The sequence below is a fragment of the Pollachius pollachius genome (genome assembly GCF_949987615.1).
Source record: "Pollachius pollachius genome assembly, chromosome: 4".
In the NCBI taxonomy this organism is placed as follows: domain Eukaryota; kingdom Metazoa; phylum Chordata; class Actinopteri; order Gadiformes; family Gadidae; genus Pollachius; species Pollachius pollachius.
This window is the reverse complement of record NC_136937.1, coordinates 13,038,212-13,055,747: the sequence shown is the minus strand read 5'-3', so window position 1 is coordinate 13,055,747 and position 17,536 is coordinate 13,038,212. Positions and strand designations below refer to the sequence as shown.

General features: G+C 39.1%; 1 protein-coding gene across 1 annotated transcript; it reads right to left on the bottom strand.

Annotated features, from left to right (window-relative positions):
- Positions 1-6,418: 6,418 nt before the first annotated feature.
- LOC307074731 (myosin heavy chain, fast skeletal muscle-like) lies at positions 6,419-16,100 on the bottom strand (the record flags this gene model as incomplete). Its single annotated transcript, XM_079735004.1, has 39 exons — positions 6,419-6,439; positions 6,562-6,693; positions 6,778-6,873; positions 6,978-7,082; positions 7,165-7,335; positions 7,415-7,540; positions 7,623-7,826; positions 7,921-8,229; positions 8,316-8,440; positions 8,522-8,687; positions 8,784-8,967; positions 9,051-9,247; positions 9,335-9,453; positions 9,567-9,693; positions 9,794-10,183; positions 10,264-10,354; positions 10,450-10,595; positions 10,704-10,880; positions 10,964-11,206; positions 11,294-11,549; positions 11,637-11,773; positions 11,853-11,976; positions 12,067-12,184; positions 12,296-12,383; positions 12,502-12,572; positions 12,721-13,021; positions 13,109-13,279; positions 13,391-13,540; positions 13,652-13,770; positions 13,903-14,041; positions 14,133-14,236; positions 14,513-14,611; positions 14,693-14,756; positions 14,844-14,936; positions 15,050-15,167; positions 15,269-15,292; positions 15,386-15,546; positions 15,641-15,784; positions 15,894-16,100. The coding sequence occupies 39 exons, from the start codon at positions 16,098-16,100 to the stop codon at positions 6,419-6,421; spliced, it is 5,817 nt and encodes a 1,938-aa protein (XP_079591130.1).
- Positions 16,101-17,536: the final 1,436 nt, after the last annotated feature.

Genomic DNA, 17,536 nt, shown 5'->3' with positions numbered 1-17,536 from the left:
AAAAAATATTCATTAAGTTAATGAGTCATAATCGTTGCAAGTCAGAGTGTAATGTACATATTTTAATGGCTCGTTTTCAAAGAAAATGGAAAAACATAAAATGTATGTCAGTGCAGATCCACTTGATTTTTCGTACTAATTTATGTCACAAATGTCTCTCTTCTATCAACATTTAATATCTGAAACCAATAAAGTAAATGATCAAATTATAAAAAAATATCATCTTCATAAAATTATGTAAAAGTAGATAAGAGCTAAGTAAATAATACATTACACAGAAGTTCCAAACATAACGTAACAAGAATCCCCCACATTCTCTCATGGTTTCAATAACAATGAAATTGAACTAATTATCAATCAAAGTAGAATATAAAAAAATATTTCCGAGGTAAGAATTATTCTAATAACCTTAAAGGGGACATATGAAAACCACTTTTCCTGAGATTTGGGCTGTTGTTTTGGGTCTCTGTTGCTCCCACACACATACAAACTTTGAAAAATGTCTGTACATGATTTTTTGAGTGAGATATGCATTTCTGAAAGCGAGTCAGTTTCGGCGCCCCTCCTACGTAGGAAGAGGGCACGTTGGGGTATTACCTCCCATTTCCCCACCCCCCTCCAATCAGAGCATAGCTAAGATTTTGTGGACCAGCAGACGAGCACTGGACGGAGATGTTTGCGCATTTCAGAAGCAGCTCCCCCCTCTAGCGGGGGGAGCTCGGCGGCAGTCCGGCAGCTCAGCTCCGGGAGAACAATCCCTTTATCCTCCATCTTGCTGTTCAATATGGACGTCAGAGAGTCAAGGCCAAAGTTTCTTTCCCCCAATTCTTCTCAACCATGGCCGAGATAACCCCCACTACGAGTCTTTACTTGTTGTGGAAGTACGAGAGACGTCAGACGCAGTCTTTATGATTCATCATATCATCCGAGGGGCACATTGCTTTTTGCCGTGATATTAGATATAATATTATATAATTAGCTATATATTATATGATATTATTATTATTATTATTATTATTATTGTCATATTTTATATAGATATAGGGCTCCGGTAGTCCGCAAACGGCAACAATCCCTTCTCCTCCATGCTGTTGTACACTCTAACACCTCATTGGTCAATGGGCAGCAGCTTATTTGCATTAAAGGTACAGACACCAGAAAAAGTGCATTCTGAAGGAACTGAAACAGATGGGAAAAGCGGTAAGCGAGATTTTTTTTCCTTAAAGCTATTTCCAGCAAACAGCTTCAAAAACATGTTTTCTGGAACTCATATACTATGTTTACTTGTTGGGAAAACACCATAATATGTCTCCTTTAATGAAAACAAGGACGCAAGATTCCCTATTCTAAAGCAATAGTCTTTCCTAGAAAGCAGCTCTCCTTGACAGCGGTCTGACTTGGTTTGAAAACACTGGAAAGGTTATTCAAAACATGAATTCCCAAAACATATGCAATACAAAGAAATGCCTGAATAAAACCTCAATGGATTTAACTATAATGTAATGGCTTCTTAAATAATATACAATAAAATAAAAAAAAAAGTTAACAGAAGGTAGGTAGCCTAAATATGGAAGTAGTCATTTAAGTAAATGAAAAGAAGCTCCATGAAAACAAGAGTGTAAACATCTCTTCTCTAATGCAATGGTCCCTCCAAGACAGTAGCTGAAGCATCAGTCATACTTACCACCAGTTGTAATAACCTGAAATCCCCTGCAGTCTATCCATCTCATCTTCTGGCCTCTTATATAGAGGTGGATCTGCAGTCCAGGCAGAAACTAAATAAGGGCAGATCTTCAAAACTCTTTTTTTAAACTTTGCAAATAATCTGTTCATTGGCTCATTCTTTGAGTGCCAAACATGATAACAGTTTATGTAGTTGGTGTATTTGTATCTCAATAGGTTAACTGCCACATCAACACATTTTAACAGTTTTTATGCTGGAATTAATTTCCTAATATCTGGGGATATTTCATGTTTGCATATTTTTTCCTGAAAATTTAGAACATTTACTCAGTTGAACAAGTAAAGAATCAGTTGAATCTATAAATATAATAGTCATGTTTATTACCAGTGCTTGCCACATTGCAAACGTTAGCCAACATTCCGTATGGTTGGCATGATTTTAAATCTTTTACGAGTTATTGCCAGGCAGTGTAAATTAATAGAGGCCTGATCTTGGAAGGAAGAGTGTTGCATTTATTAATACCTTTTGGAGTGCACTCCCTTCACTTCTTCATATCCGCTAAGGTTTCTGTAATACTTTCATTGTTATAGTGTGATATGGAACTAATCTTTTCCTTAAAATAAACAAATCAACATCAGTTTATTAATGCTGTACAAACCAACCTGCTGTGTGTGTGTGCGTGTGCGTGCGTGCGTGCGTGCGTGCGTGTCTTTGTAATATCCAATGAATTATTGTCCATGACCAGTGGTGAAATATAGCAAATCATTCTGAAGTCACAATGCATATTGAATAATGGTTAATGGATTTGATCAGCACAGTACATTATTTTTACTATTTTTTTGTTCAATGTTTAAACTTCTTATTGATGCTTTTCTTAATTCATTTTGACCAGAGTACTGTCTTCATTTATGTAGCATTTTTATTTGATCCTTGATAATAATTATACCAGTTAAATATTGTGTTGAAATGTGGGCTGAAAGTGGAACTTTTCATGTCTCCCCTTTTGTTATCATCTTAACTGCAGTCAGCATACACACTGATGCACAAGGGCATCATTCCTGTATGCTTACCATTTCTCCTTTTACAATTTTAATATCATATTTATATCTGCTAAAAACCTGCTGCATTGACATTTATTTTCTTTCACAGACTGAAAGATACTTGGGCATCTATCTATAAATAATTAGGTTGACATTGCAACTGTGACCACAGATCTTTATTTGGCATGGTTCTTGTTATTGGAGTGTATAAACTTTAATGACATTATGCCAGGGAATCTTTTGATTGCATCTCGTTTAGTAAGTTTTTCATTCACCTAGTTTAATATGAAAATGATTATTTTACCTACATTTATTGGGCTTTTAAACAGAATTACACACATTAAATCTAGGATCATTTCATTTTTGTTTACTTGTACTAAATGTAATTTTTCATTTTTAGAAATATCAAATTAAATCAAAATAATAAAAATTGATCTATATATTAAGTAACAGCCATTCTAATATAAGATCCCTTTCTGACTTAATCATCATTACATTTTTTATATGTCTGAATTTGTTTTTGTAGCACTGCATCTGTTAGCTTGATGTCCGAGTGCTTGACCTCATTAAAAGGCACCAATGGCACGTTGCATCATTTTTGGTTGGCAAAGGACACATTGAGGTTTATGTCTTGTTAAACATTACTTTATTGCAATGTGTGATATGTTAATATAATTATTGCTTCCCGTCCGTTTGATTAGTCTAAACCCAAGAATAATAATAAGTAAAATAGTAATAATAATGCTTATTAAATCTGCTAGCAGACTGGATAGGAATGCACAGCCCACACGCCCTGCCAACCCCAGTGTGTGCCCTGTTCCAGCGATTCGTAGGGGCCACGTCACTCGGGGCAATGAGATATGTGTGCTTAGGTTATTCAGCTTGAATTTGGTTAGGGGTCATGAGCAAATGCTGTTTATACAGGATTTTGAGCATTATTGAGCATGAAACATTGTGACTTATTTTTGGAGCAACTGACAATTTTGTGTCAGTAACTCCAGAAATCTGTCACGATTTAAACTTTTCAAATCAAAAGTAAAATTGTGGAATTGTGATTAATACAATGCATTATGGAATAATGGTTAATGGGTTTGAACAGCACATTACATTTTTTTTTACTATATTATTGTTCAATGTTCAAACTTCTTATTGATGCTTTTTTAAATTAATTTGACCAGAGTGCTGTATTCATTTATGTAGCATTCTTATTTGATCCATGAGATTAATTATACCAGTTAAATATTGTTGGACAATGTGGGCTGAAAGTGGAACTTTTCATATCTCCACTTTCATTATCATCTTAACTGCAGTCAGCACACACACTGATACATAAGGGCATCATTCCTGTCCGCTTACCATTTCCCATTTTACAATTTTAATATCATATTTATATCTGCTAAAAACCAGCTGCATTGACATTTATCTTCTTTCACAGACTGAGAAATGCTTGGTCATCTATCTATAAATAATTAGGTTGATATTTCAACTGTGACCACAGATCTTTATTTGGCATGGTTCTGTAACGGGGGGGTTAGGCAGAACCCAAGTGCACAGACTGACAATGGTGACAGGGCAGTTCAAAGGTTTATTGATTGCACCGATGATCGGGCAGGCAGAGTAAACGGGGACAGGTAAGAGTTCGGGGACCGGCAGGCAATCAGGTAGACTGGGGGTTCCGTAACCGGCAGGTAGTCGGACAGGTGGGGACGAGATCACTGGCGGGCGATCAGACAGGCAAGGGGTCGATATCAGGAGGGCAGACAGGCAGCCGAGGAGCCGGAAACAGGGGAGCAGACAGGCCGGCAGGGACTCGACAACAGGCGGGTGGTCAGACAGGTGAGGGTTCGGTAACAGGCAGGATCAGCGTTGGAGAAACAGTTCTGGAGTTGCGGGAAAGCTCTGTGAGTAACGAGAGACGATCTGGCAGAGACTGAGTAGAGAGAGAGGATTGATATAGAGGGAGCACAGGTGAAGGTGGTTGAGGTAAAGAGGTGAGATCAGCTTGGCAGGCAGGTGAACGGGGAAACCAGGAGCGGACCATAACAGGTTCTTGTTATTGAAGTGTATAGACTTTAATGACATTATGCCAGGGAATCTTCTGATTGCATCTCGTTTAGTAGGTTAATGAAATTAACTAGGTTAATTTCATTAACCTAGTTTAATATGAAAATACTTTACTTTACCTACAATTATGGGCTTTTAAACAGAATTACACACATTAAATCTAGGATCATATTCTTGTTTACTTGTACTAAAAGGCATTTTTCTTTCTATAACTATAAAAAATAAATAATAAAAAATGATCTATATCTTCTAATGTGAGATCCCTTTTTTACTTAATCATCTTTACATTTTTATTTTTGAATTGATATGTCTCAATTTGTTTTTGTTGCACTGAATCTTTTAGCTTGATGTCCGAGTACTTGACCTAATTAAAAGGCACCAATGGCACATTGCATAATTTTTTGCTGGCAAAGGACACATTAAAGGAGACATATTATACCACCAGGTGTGAGTGTGTTTAGCCTTACAAGCCGTTTCGAAAATCCGCCCCATATGACATCACTAATGGGCGTGTCCACCTACATCTGCAGGTGGATAGATGAGCAACGTTTACATCAGTCCACTGGGTAGGCTGGGAGACTGATTTATCCAGCACAGATCTAGGTGGAAACGCCCACAAGGGATGGCCCTTTTAGAGTTAGGGTTCATGAGCAAATGCCATTCATACGGGATTTTGAGCATTATTGAGCATGAAATTGAGAGTGTGACAGATTTTTGGAGCTACTGACAATTTTGTGTCAGTAACTCTAAAAATCAGTCACAATTTTTAAACTTAAAAGTAAAATTGTGGAATTGTGATTGATTGACTATTACAAAAACAAATGTCAGCCATCTTTTATGCAATCATAGTTTTCCAAAGAGCATGTCTTCCAAATTTGGTGTAATTTGAAGCCTGCGGTTATAAAGATCACGATTTTTGATGTTTTCCTGAAACTTTCACTGTAAGAAAAAATCAGACGGACATTGTTGGTTCTAGAGGAAAAAAAAAAGTTCATTGTGTAAAATATGGTGTTAAATAGGTATGGCATTAATCTTTTAAACCACCAATCACTAAACCAACTCCAGCACTTAGTGCCAGTGAACCCAAAATCATGTTATTTTGAATTAAAACAACTGATGTTGTCTTGTAGTAATCCAAACCATTATTTCATTCGCTAAAGTAACTGTAATTCAGGAAAAAACTATTATACAATCGTATGTTTTTGCCAGTCTCTGCCAACCAGTTTGTGACCACTGGACCCTAGGAAATAGAAGACCAGTCATTCCCTTTCATCTACAACTCATTTTCCATCAAAGCACAAAGCCTGTGTAAAGACAGAAATCCCAGCAATAAGACTCAGTGACTGAAGCTATTAATCATTAAATGAATAAAAAAACGTTGGCATTAAATCTCTTTCCCAAAGGGCGAATGACCATATGCTTGTGTCTGACTTAATGTCGACCACATCCAATTAGCTCTTGATAAGGATCCAGCTCTGGTGAAAGGATACTCTGATTACAGGACAATGCAAAGAAAGTAAGGCCAAACAAATGAATACAAGATGGAAGGTTGCTGTATAGTTTATTGAATTCTCTTCACAATTTAGCCATATTTTATGACTTGTATGAATGATGTTTCAAACATGAGGAATTATTCAGCACTCTCCTTTCCCTAAAGAGAAAATCAAAAGAAGAGTAGGGTTTAAATGTGTAAAAGGCATTTTTAAAGTAAAGAATTCTAGGAAATTATTAAACAGTGGAAAAATCTGAACTGTACTTTAACTGTCCAATTACCTTTCCAGAGTCACGGCTCTTGGCCCTCAGCTTGTTGACCTGAGTCTCAGCGATGTCAGCACGTTCCTCAGCCTCCTCCAGCTCATGTTGAACCTTCCTGCACTTGGACAGGTAAGAGTTGGCCTGCTCCTCCTGTAGATACATTCATGTTTCGTCAGTTTAAATATAATGTAGCAAAGTTGACCTGAGTATCCCTTGTAATTCCTTGTAACTTACCGCTTCCTCAGACTGTCTCTTGTAAGCCTTCACCTTCATTTGCAACTTATCAACAAGATCCTGAAGTCTGCAGCCATTCTTCTTATCCTCCTCAGTCTGATGCACATTTGAAAGTGAAAAAATCCACATCATGTGGCCTTTAGATATGATCAAAATGCTATAATAGTATAACCATATTTGGAGATGTAAATTGGACATACCTGGTAGGTGAGTTCCTTGACTCTCCTCTCATATTTGCGGACACCTTTTATAGCTTCTGCTCCACGTCTCTGTTCATTATCAACCTCTGACTCCAGATCACGAACCTTTAGAGTAAGAGTGAATGACTTAATGTTGTCCTTACACTTGACTTATACATTTTTAAATGTTGGCTGATTATTGCCTTACTCGGGCCTCCAGTTTCTGGAGCTGCTTCTTGCCACCCTTCATAGCCAGGTTCTCAGCCTCATCCAGGCGATGCTGCAGGTCTTTCACTGTGATCTCCAGGTTCTTCTTCATCCTCTCAAGGTGAGAACTAGTATCCTGCTCTTTCTTCAGCTCCTCAGCCATCATGGCAGCCTACAAGAACAAGGAATATATTCATCAAGAGTTCCATTAAGTTCTCATAACATCAATTAACAAACAAATATAGGCCTACATCAGTGATGGCTTTCTTGGCCTTCTCTTCAGCATTTCTGGCTTCCTGGACACTGTCGTCCACCTCACCCTGGACTTGGACCAGGTCACTTTCCAGCTTCTTCTTTGAGTTCAACAGGCTTGTGTTCTGAAACATATTATTACTCAATTACTGTTAAAATATGAACGTGCTCTTGTACTCGTATGACAGGATTCAAATGTTTGTTTACCTGAGAGTGCAGCAGTCCAACACGCTCGCTGGCGTCCACCAGCTCTTGCTCAGCCACTTTGCGGCCTCTCTCTGTCTGTTCCAGAGCTGCCCTCAGCTCCTCAATTTCAGCCACCATGAGACCGTTCCTACGTTCCACCATGGCAGCCTGCTCCTTCAGGTCGTCTGCAGCTCTGACAGCATCATCAAGATGCAGTTGGGCATCCTAATATTTACATGAAAACATAACTGAATAGTTCACAACAAGATATATATGCAACTTTATTCTACATGTGCAGTACATTACTTCTGTGTTCTACCTTCAGTTGTCCTTGAACATTCCTCAGCTGCTTCTGTGCCTCAGCAGCCTGGCGGTTGGCATGACTCAGCTGGATCTCCATCTCATTCAGGTCTCCTTCCATCTTCTTCTTGATTCTCAGGGCATCATTCCTGCTCCTGACCTCAGAGTCAAGAGTGGTCTGCATGGAGTCAATGACCCTCTGGCTGTTCCTCTTGATCTGTTCCATCTCCTCATCCTTCTCAGCCAGCTTCCTGTCAACCTCACCCTTAATCTGGTTCAGCTCCAGTTGGACACGCAGAATCTTGGATTCCTCATGCTCCAGAGTTCCCTAATGTATGTAATAAAAATTGACAAATTTGTGGACGCTAAATATTTGATTTATTATGTTGTTTTGCAGATTGTCCTCATCATCACCTCAGCTTCCTCAAGGGCTGACTGGATCTCAGTCTTCTCTGTCTCCACCTGCTTCTTGGATTTCTCCAGCTCATGGATGCTCTTTCCGGTCTCACCAATTTGTTCAGTCAAATCAGAAATCTCCTCTGCAGAGCAATTTTACATTTGTTATAAGTACGTATTTTACCACAACCTAGTATGTTTAACATTATTTAACAAAAACTCACGTTGGAGATTTTTGTTTTCACGCTTCATGGTCTCCAGATGATCCAGAGTTTCTTCATAGGAGTTCTTCATCTTGAAAAGCTCAGTGCTGAGAGAACGAGCCTCTTTAAGACTTCCTTCAAGCTCTGCCTGGCCCTCCTCATGTTTCTGCTTCCAGTCAGCCAAAACCTGCACAATATTGTTAGTAAAGTAGGACATGTTTCGCACTTGAAGAATCGTAGGATACAAATATTTAAACTGTCATCTCAATGAATTACAACACACCTTGTCAAAGTTCCTCTGCTTCTTGTCTAGGTTGGCAGCCAGTCCATTGGCCCTCTCCACATCAACCATGAGGTCCTCCACCTCACTCTGGAGTCTCTGTTTGGTCTTCTCCAGAGAGGCACACTTGGAGTTCACAGCCTCAATCTGTTCCTCAGCCTCCTGAAGGCGCTGGGCAAGCTTTTTCCTGTTAAAGAATGATATTGCTTAATTTGTGTACGTATAACAAATATAATGTCAAATTTAGGTAAAGTATTAACTGTGACTCACTTGGACTCCTCAAGCTCCTCAGTGCGCTGGATAGCATCAGTTTCATACTTGCTCCTCCACTGAGACACCTCACCGTTGGCCTTGGACATTCCACGCTGCAGCTCAGCCTTGGCCTCCTGCTCCTCCTCAAACTGCTCCCTCAGAAGGTCACAGTCATGGCGGGCTGATTGCACACCATGAGCAAGAGCATTCTTGGCCTACAAAAGGTGAAACAAAGATCTCGTAAATTCAATACAGTTCTTGATCTTTGAGCCCTACCGTCTTCATGAATAAATGATTCTTACTTTTACTTCCTCCTCATTAAGCCTCTTCAGCTCCTCAACCTGCTGAGTATAGGCCTGCTTGCCTCTGGTCAGCTGGGAGACAAGAGCTTCCTTCTCCTCAAGCTGTCGACCAAACTCACCTAGTCAGAGGAGGTATATCGAATTTGTGAGAAAATGTTTATTCAATTATATTCCCAAAATGATACCCCCAGAATTTCAAATGATACAAATGACTGAATAAAAAAGTATCAACCATTTTCTGTCAGCAGTCTTGCTCTCTGGGCACTGATGTCATTGACCTGGCGAGCATTCTCATCACTCTTAGCCTTGATTTCACTGAGTTGGTCCTCAAGGGTACGGCAAGTCTTTTCCAGATTTCCCTGATGATTAAAGTTTATCAATTTGAAATCAATGTTGATTCATAGTTATTTATGTACTTATTATTTCTTAACACAATGAAGGCTTTAAAGAATAACTTACCTTAGCCTTAGAAACAGCTTCCATGTTGCTGGAGAGGTCATCAATCTCCATCTTGTACTCGCTCTTCTCCTTCTCAAGCTTCTGCTTGACACGCTGGAGGTTGTCAATCTGCTCTCCCAGCTCTGCTACACTGTCAGCCTGCTTCTTACGCAGAGCAGCAGCAGTGGCTTCATGCTGCAGGGTGGACTCCTCAAGGTCACGACGCAGCTTCTGGAACTCAGCCTCACGCTTCTTGTTCATCTCAATCTGAGCAGAAGTGGCTCCACCAGCCTCCTCAAGCCTCTCACTGATCTCTTCAAGTTCCCTGGAGAGATCAGCTCTCTGCTTCTCAACCTTGGCACGAGCAGCACGCTCAGCCTCAATCTCTTCCTCCAGCTCTTCGATACGGGCCTAAATGATGAAAATATTGAGTCAAGTATCCAAGTATGTCATTTCAGAAAATGTATATTCCTTTTGTATAATTATTCCACCTGAAGTTCCTTGATCTTCTTCTGAAGCTGTGCACCCAGGGACTGCTCATCCTCAATTTTGCTCAAAAGCTGGCTGGTCTCAAAGTCCTTCCTGTGAATAATTAATTAAAACAATTGTCAACTAAATTGAATCAGAAGGAAGATGCAGTTCATCCTATTGTGGTTCAGAAAATACAAATATCTTACTTCTTGATTTTCTCATCAGACTGCTGTTTGTCGTTCTCAAGATCCATGACAGATTCCTGAGCCAGTTTCAGATCACCCTCAAGCTTTCTCTTGGATCTCTCAAGGTCCATACGGAGCTTCTTCTCTTGCTCCAGTGAACCCTCAAGCTGGATGTGAATAATTTAATATGATTAAGAACCATGATATTGTTGAATATTACCTAAACTCCATTACCAATATGAATTACAAGTTCCCATGAGCTCTTATATACTTACATCATCCACTTGCTGTTCAAGCTTTGTCTTGGCTTTGGTCAGAGTGTTGACTTTGTCTTCCTCTGCCTGAAGATCATCAAGAGTCTGCTGGTGTGATTCTTGGAGGGCTTTCTTCTCCTTTGTCAGCTTAGCAACACTCTCATCCTGAGAGGCCATCTCCTCAGTGAGGTTCTTCACCTGAAGAAAACATGAAATGATGTGTAATACATGCTAATTTGTATTATTATTTTTTAATCTTTTGCCAAAGAATCTTTATGAACCTTGTTCTCAGTGGCATGTTTCTCCTTCTCCACTTTGGCTAATGTAAGCTCCAGGTCATCAATATCCTTTTTGAGCTCAGAGCATTCATCTTCCAGTTTCCTCTTTTTAGCAGTCAGCTCAGCATTGATTTCCTCCTCATCCTCCAGCCTCTCAGTTGTCTCTTTGACTTTGGCCTCCAGCTGGATCTTACTCTTGATAAGTCCTTCACACCTTTCTTCAGCATCATTCAGATTCTCTCCTTCCTGTATGATATTTAGAGATGTAGAACATGTTACAGCACATTTACCTCACTGTGTACAGACGGGGATACAAAAATAATATTTACTTACAGAAGCAACTTGCAGTGCAAGATCATTCTTCTCCTGCAGGAGAGAAACCATCTTCTGCTCCAGTTCCTTCTTCTTGGCCAGGGCAGCTGCCAGGTCTGTCTTCATCTTTTCATAGTTATCCTTCATATTGGCAAGCTCCTTCTCGGTTTCAGCACTCTTCAGAAGAGGCTTGATCTTGTAGTACACCTTCATCCATGGCCAGTGTTTGACATTCATGAATGAGCGGATGTTGTACTGAATAGTGTAGATGGCTTCCCTATAGCATAAAATAAACCATCATTTTGGGGTTCTACTTGGCAGTTTAAAAGTTTTTGAGTTTTGAGCAGTATGTCCAAAAACATACCTCCTCTCTGTCATCTTCTTATACTCCTTTCTCATGACATAACCTCTGCATGCAGCCTGAATCATTCTGACAAGAGCAGCCAGCTTCTCATCTCGCATCTCCTCAAGAGCACCCAGAAGACCAGCTTTGAAGAACACCTTAATGTAAGAAAAGACTTTTGTCAGCAAGTGACTTCAAATGAAGAATAAACATAGTTTTTGACAATAATAAACAGACCTTGGTGTGTCCAAATTTGTACTCATCGTGAGGCACATCAATGGACCCAAGCAGTTTCTCAGAAGCCTTCTTGTTGTCAATAAACTGGCCCTCAGGAATGACACTGGCATTCAGTACTTTGTACCTGAAGAAGACCATTATAATGTTTTTAGCATTCGTTAAAATGTCCAAAGGCATTTGTAAAGTTGTCCTTCAAAAATCCTTGAGTTAATACCTCTGCTTGAAGTCAGCATAGAGGATTCTGCTGGGGAAGCCCTTTCTGCAGATTCTGATGCCCTCCAGTACACCATTACACCTCAGCTGGTGGATAACCAGGAAGTTCTCCATGAGTCCTGTGACATGGGTGATAAATACATCGTCAATATAATTAGTGTGGTGTAGCAGTGACTAAAATGTCATATCCTAACCCAGACACTACACACATTTGTTAGTGCTGACTGTACCTGGAGTCTTTGACTCATTGGGAATCAGGCAACGCACAAAGTGAGGATGGGTGCTCCTCAAGTTGGTCATCAGTTTGCCCAAGTTCTCCTAAATACATATCACAGCATAAAACATGAAATATATACCAATTTACTCGTAAAGAACACATTCAGAAAAAAATTTAATAAGGTTTCATTTTTATAATTGTTTGTGTGTTAACCCTTACCCTGAACTGTGAAGACACGGTCTGCATGGAGCCACCCTTCTTCTTACCTCCCTTCTTTGCACCCCCAACCTCTGTTATTAATTATTGGTAATAAGTCACAGTTCATTTTTCACATTTATATTTGTAAAACAGAGGCAATAAATGGCTTGAAAATCAATGGGTATTATAATAGACCGGATTAACAGTTATAAACTATGGTTACATTCTATGAATATGTACCTTCAACAACAGGTGGGTACAGGACAGGCAGCAGCTTGTTTGAGGACTTCTGGTACAGCTGCACAACAGAGTCATTCAGGGGATCCTTGTTCTTGTCCAGCCAGCCACTGACGTTGTAGTCCACGGTACCAGCATAGTGCACCAGTGAGAAGTGGGCCTCAGCCTTGCCCTTTGCAGGCTTGGGCTTCTCAAATGCTTTGGTCTTGCCAAGATGCTGGTCATACAGCTTGTTCTTGAAGGTAACGTCTGAGGCCTTGGGGAACATGCACTCCTCTTCAAGGATGGAGAAGATGCCCATTGGCTTAAGAGAAAAATGGATAATTGAAACATTATCAAAAGTAATTTCACGCAAAGTATAATGATATATAGTTATACTATTCAGGTGTACCTTCTCAATAAGCTCAATGCAGGCAGCCAAGTCCATGCCAAAGTCAATGAACTCCCAGATGATACCCTCCTTCTTGTACTCCTCTTGCTCCAGGACGAACATGTGGTGGTTGAAGAACTGTTGCAGTTTCTCATTGGTGAAGTTGATGCACAGCTGCTCCATGCTGTTGTACTAGTAGGGGACATTTAATCAACCAACTGTTACTACTTTTCAACAATTGAATGGCAAAGACTGAATGAAGTAATTGCTATCAGAAATGCTGCCACTTATTTATCAACTTACATCAAAAATCTCAAAACCAGCAATGTCCAGCACACCAATGTAGAATTGTCTTGCTTGCTTGGTGTCCAGCATCGTGTTGATACGGATGACCATCCACAAGAACATCCTCTCATAGATAGACTTGGCCAGGGCACTCACTGAGTTGTTGACCTGAAATTGTTGTTCATATACAATTTTCAAAATACTTGTCTCACAATAGACAATGCATAATGTTTACAGAAAATTTTACCATATTTCGTTAACACATTGTGTTTTTCTTACCTGAATTACTGTCTGTCCCTTGGTGACATACTCATTTCCGACCTTCACTCTTGGGTAGCAAAGAGCCTTGAGCATATCAGCAGAGTTCAGACCCAGTAGATAGGCAATCTTGTCGGCCTCTACAAAGTTAACATGAAAAATGAATGTGTTATTATTCTTATAATTCTTATAATAATGACTCCAAATGTAATGCAAGCAAATATGCACCACTATACCTTCTAGTGCACTGATGAATGCATGTTAATGGTTACCTTCATTGCCATCTGGCTCAGCCTGCTCCTCACGCTGCTTCTGCTTGAACTTCATGTTACCGTGGTGAAGCACAGCACCAGTAAACTTAAAGATGCCCACCTTGTCCTCATTAGTGAAGCCCAAAATATCAATAGCAGTCTGTGTTGAAAACAAAGAACATTTAGAAAACATTTTGTAACATATATGCCATGTGGAAAATATATGAAGTTTTTTTCAATCAACCACTGACATCAGTAGCATCCAGCTCCTCTTTGTCATCAATGCTGGCCACAGTGATCTGACCCTGACTGCACATGGGGAAGTCATAGGGGTTGGTGGTGATGAGGGTCATTTCTGAGGAATTAAACAAATCTCATTTTTCGGCTTGTTTTCTTCAATATCATTTCTCATCTATATGCAATGCATGTAAGTTAATTTCCAAATGCAGTTCCAAACTATCCCTTTGAAGATATAATCTTTACCAAAAAACTATTTATTCTAGAGAGAAAACTAGCCCTTCAAATAGTAGAACTTCAGAAGTCATATTAGAACAGATAAAGGCAATTCTGGAAAACACTTCATCTTAATATTAAGTACATTCTTCACACTCTTACTATTATAAAATCTCACCAATGATCTCAGGTTTGTGGTTGGTCATCATCTGGTAGAAGATGTGATAGCCTCTCTCATCGGGAAGCTGGAATGTCACTCTTGACTTTTCCAGCAGATCTATAAGGCCCATTCATTAATCAAAACCTATGCCACTAATAATCTTTGTGAATTAATCCACAAGTAGAACTAGATACTTACACGTCTCAATGTCAGCACTGGACAGTTTACCGTTTGCGTGGAAATGAATTCGGATGAATTTACCCTGTTTGCAAGGAATGTGTTTATTATCCTCAAAAATATACTCATAAACGAAGGACCATCTTCAGCGAGGAATTCAAATCATACTTACAAAACGGGAGGAGTTGTCATTTCTCACAGTCTTGGCATTACCATAGGCCTCCAGCAGGGGATTGGCTGCAATAATCTGGTCCTCCAGTGACCCCTATAATCACACATGAAATGTTAATACCTTTTTATTGAATCATATTTATATTCTAAATTTTCTTATGTGATTTCTTTATGTATTGATCCATTGATTAAATTTTTTTAACATACTTTTATCTTTCCAGCGGCTGGGTCCTCCTTCTTCTTTTCTCCTCCACCCACTGAGATGGTGGCAAAGTACTGGATGACACGCTTGGTGTTCACAGTCTTTCCAGCACCGGATTCTCCACTGGGTATGAAAAGAAGAATAAAGTAAGTTCATTTTGACATGTTTTCCAATGTAGGAATCATTGTAATATATTTATATCATGTTTCCAGCATCAAACTTACGTGATCAGGACTGACTGGTTCTCTCTATCTGTAAAACAAATGTATCAAACATTGCATGAGTATGCCTCTAATTAATGAAAACTAGATAAGATTAGGGATTTGAAACTTTGAATTTACAAACCAGTGAGCATGTTCTGGAAGGCGTTGTCAGAGACAGAGAAGATGTGGGGTGGAGCCTCCATACGCTTCTTGCCTCTGTAGGCATTGACAACCGACTGATCGTACACTGGGAGCCACTTGTAGGGGTTTACAGTGGCACAGAACAGCCCAGAGTAGGTCTGAAGGAGGTCACAGAGATTCATATTAATTGTACCTATTAATGATGCATTTTACTTACGTTTCTTTTATTTTCATTGAGGAAAAATATCTTACGTAGATCATCCATGCTGAATAACGCTCTGCAAGGTTATACAACACAGAGGCCTCATTGAGATGGGTCATCATGGCCATGTCCTCAATTTTGTCATACTTTGGAGGGTTCATGGGTGTGACATCGTCCTCCTTGACTGTCCTCTCCTGAAATATGGAAACCCATTTTTAGTTTTCTTAACAGTGCAAGTATTGAGACTTTCAGCTTCTGTTGACACAACATAATTGATTTCTGCCATGTTCAACCTCTGCCCACCTCTTTTGTAGCCAAAACTGTGACGGTGACTTTGCCACCTTCCCTCTTAGTGATGGTACACTTGACGTACAGTTCCTTAACATCAGTCACATAAGCAGCAGCCTTTGCATCGAATGGCGCGCTCTGGGCCGCAATCCTCTCCTTTTCTGGCTTCCGGAGATAAATTGCCGCCTTACCGTAAGCGGCCATCTCTGCGTCCGTACTCATGATGACGGCTTATTTCATAAAAACAAACAAACTACTTGATTAATGTTATCTTACAAGTACACATTAGTTCAAGAAGGTTTGGAGATATTCAGTGATGTGATGATATTAAATAATTCTTACTGTTTACTTCCCTTCAACCGCAGAAGAAATGATACCTTAGCAAGAAAATGTATTCATGAAGTTAATGAGTCATGATGGTTACAAGTCAGTCTAATGTACACATTTTACTGCCTCGTTTTTGAATAAAATGGAAATGAAATATAAAATGTGTGTCAGTCCAGAGGCACTTGATGTTTCATACTAAATTAGTTCACAAATGTCTCTCTTCTATCAACATTTAATATGTGAAACCAACAAACTAAATGATAAAATTATAAAAAATCATCTTCGTAACATTATGTAAAAGTAGATAAGCGGTAAGTAAATAATACATTACACAGAAGTTCCAAACATAACGTAACAACAATCCTCCACATCCTCTTATGGTTTCACTAACAACAAAATTGAACTAAGTATCATTCAAAGTAGAATATAAAAAATAATCTGTGAGGTAAGACTTATTCTAATAACCTTAATGAAAACAAGGACGCAAGATTCCCTATTCTAAAGCAATTGTCTTTCCTAGAAAGCAGCTCTCCTTGACAGTGGTCTGACTTGGCCTGAAAACACTGAAAACGTCACTCAAAACATGAAATCCCAAAACATATGCAATACAAAGAAATGCCTGAATAAAACCTAAATGTATTTAACTATAATGTAACGGCTTCTTAAATAATTTACAATAATAAATGTTTCCATTCAAAAAAAAAGTTAACAGGGTAGGTAGCCTAAATAAGAAAGTAGTCATTTAAATAAATGAAAAGAAGCTCCATGAAAAAAAGAGTGTAAAAATCTCTACTCTAATGGAATGATCCCTCCAAGACAGCAGCTAAAGCATCAGTCGTACTTACCACCAGTTGTAATAACCTGAAATCCCCTGCAGTCTATCCATCTCGTCGTCTGGCCTCTTATATAGAGGTGGATCTGCAGTCCAGGCAGAATCTTAATAAGGGCAGATCTTCAAAACCTTTTTTAAATTTGGCAAATTATCTGTTCATTGGCTCATTCTTTGAGTGCCTTACATGATAACAATTTATGCAGTTGATGTATTTGTATCTCAATATCTTAACTGCCACATCAATACATTTCAACAGTTTTTATGGTGGAATTAATTTCCTAATGTCTGGGTATTTCAGGTTTGCATTTTTTTTCCTGAAAATTTAGAACATTTACTCAGTTTAACAAGTAAAGAATCAGTTGAATCTATAAATATAATAGTCATGTTTCTTACCAGTGCTTGCCACATTGCAATCGTAAGCCAAAATTCTGTTTTGTTGGCATGATTTTAAATCTTTTACGACTTATTGCCAGGCAGCGTAAATTAAGGCCTGATCTTT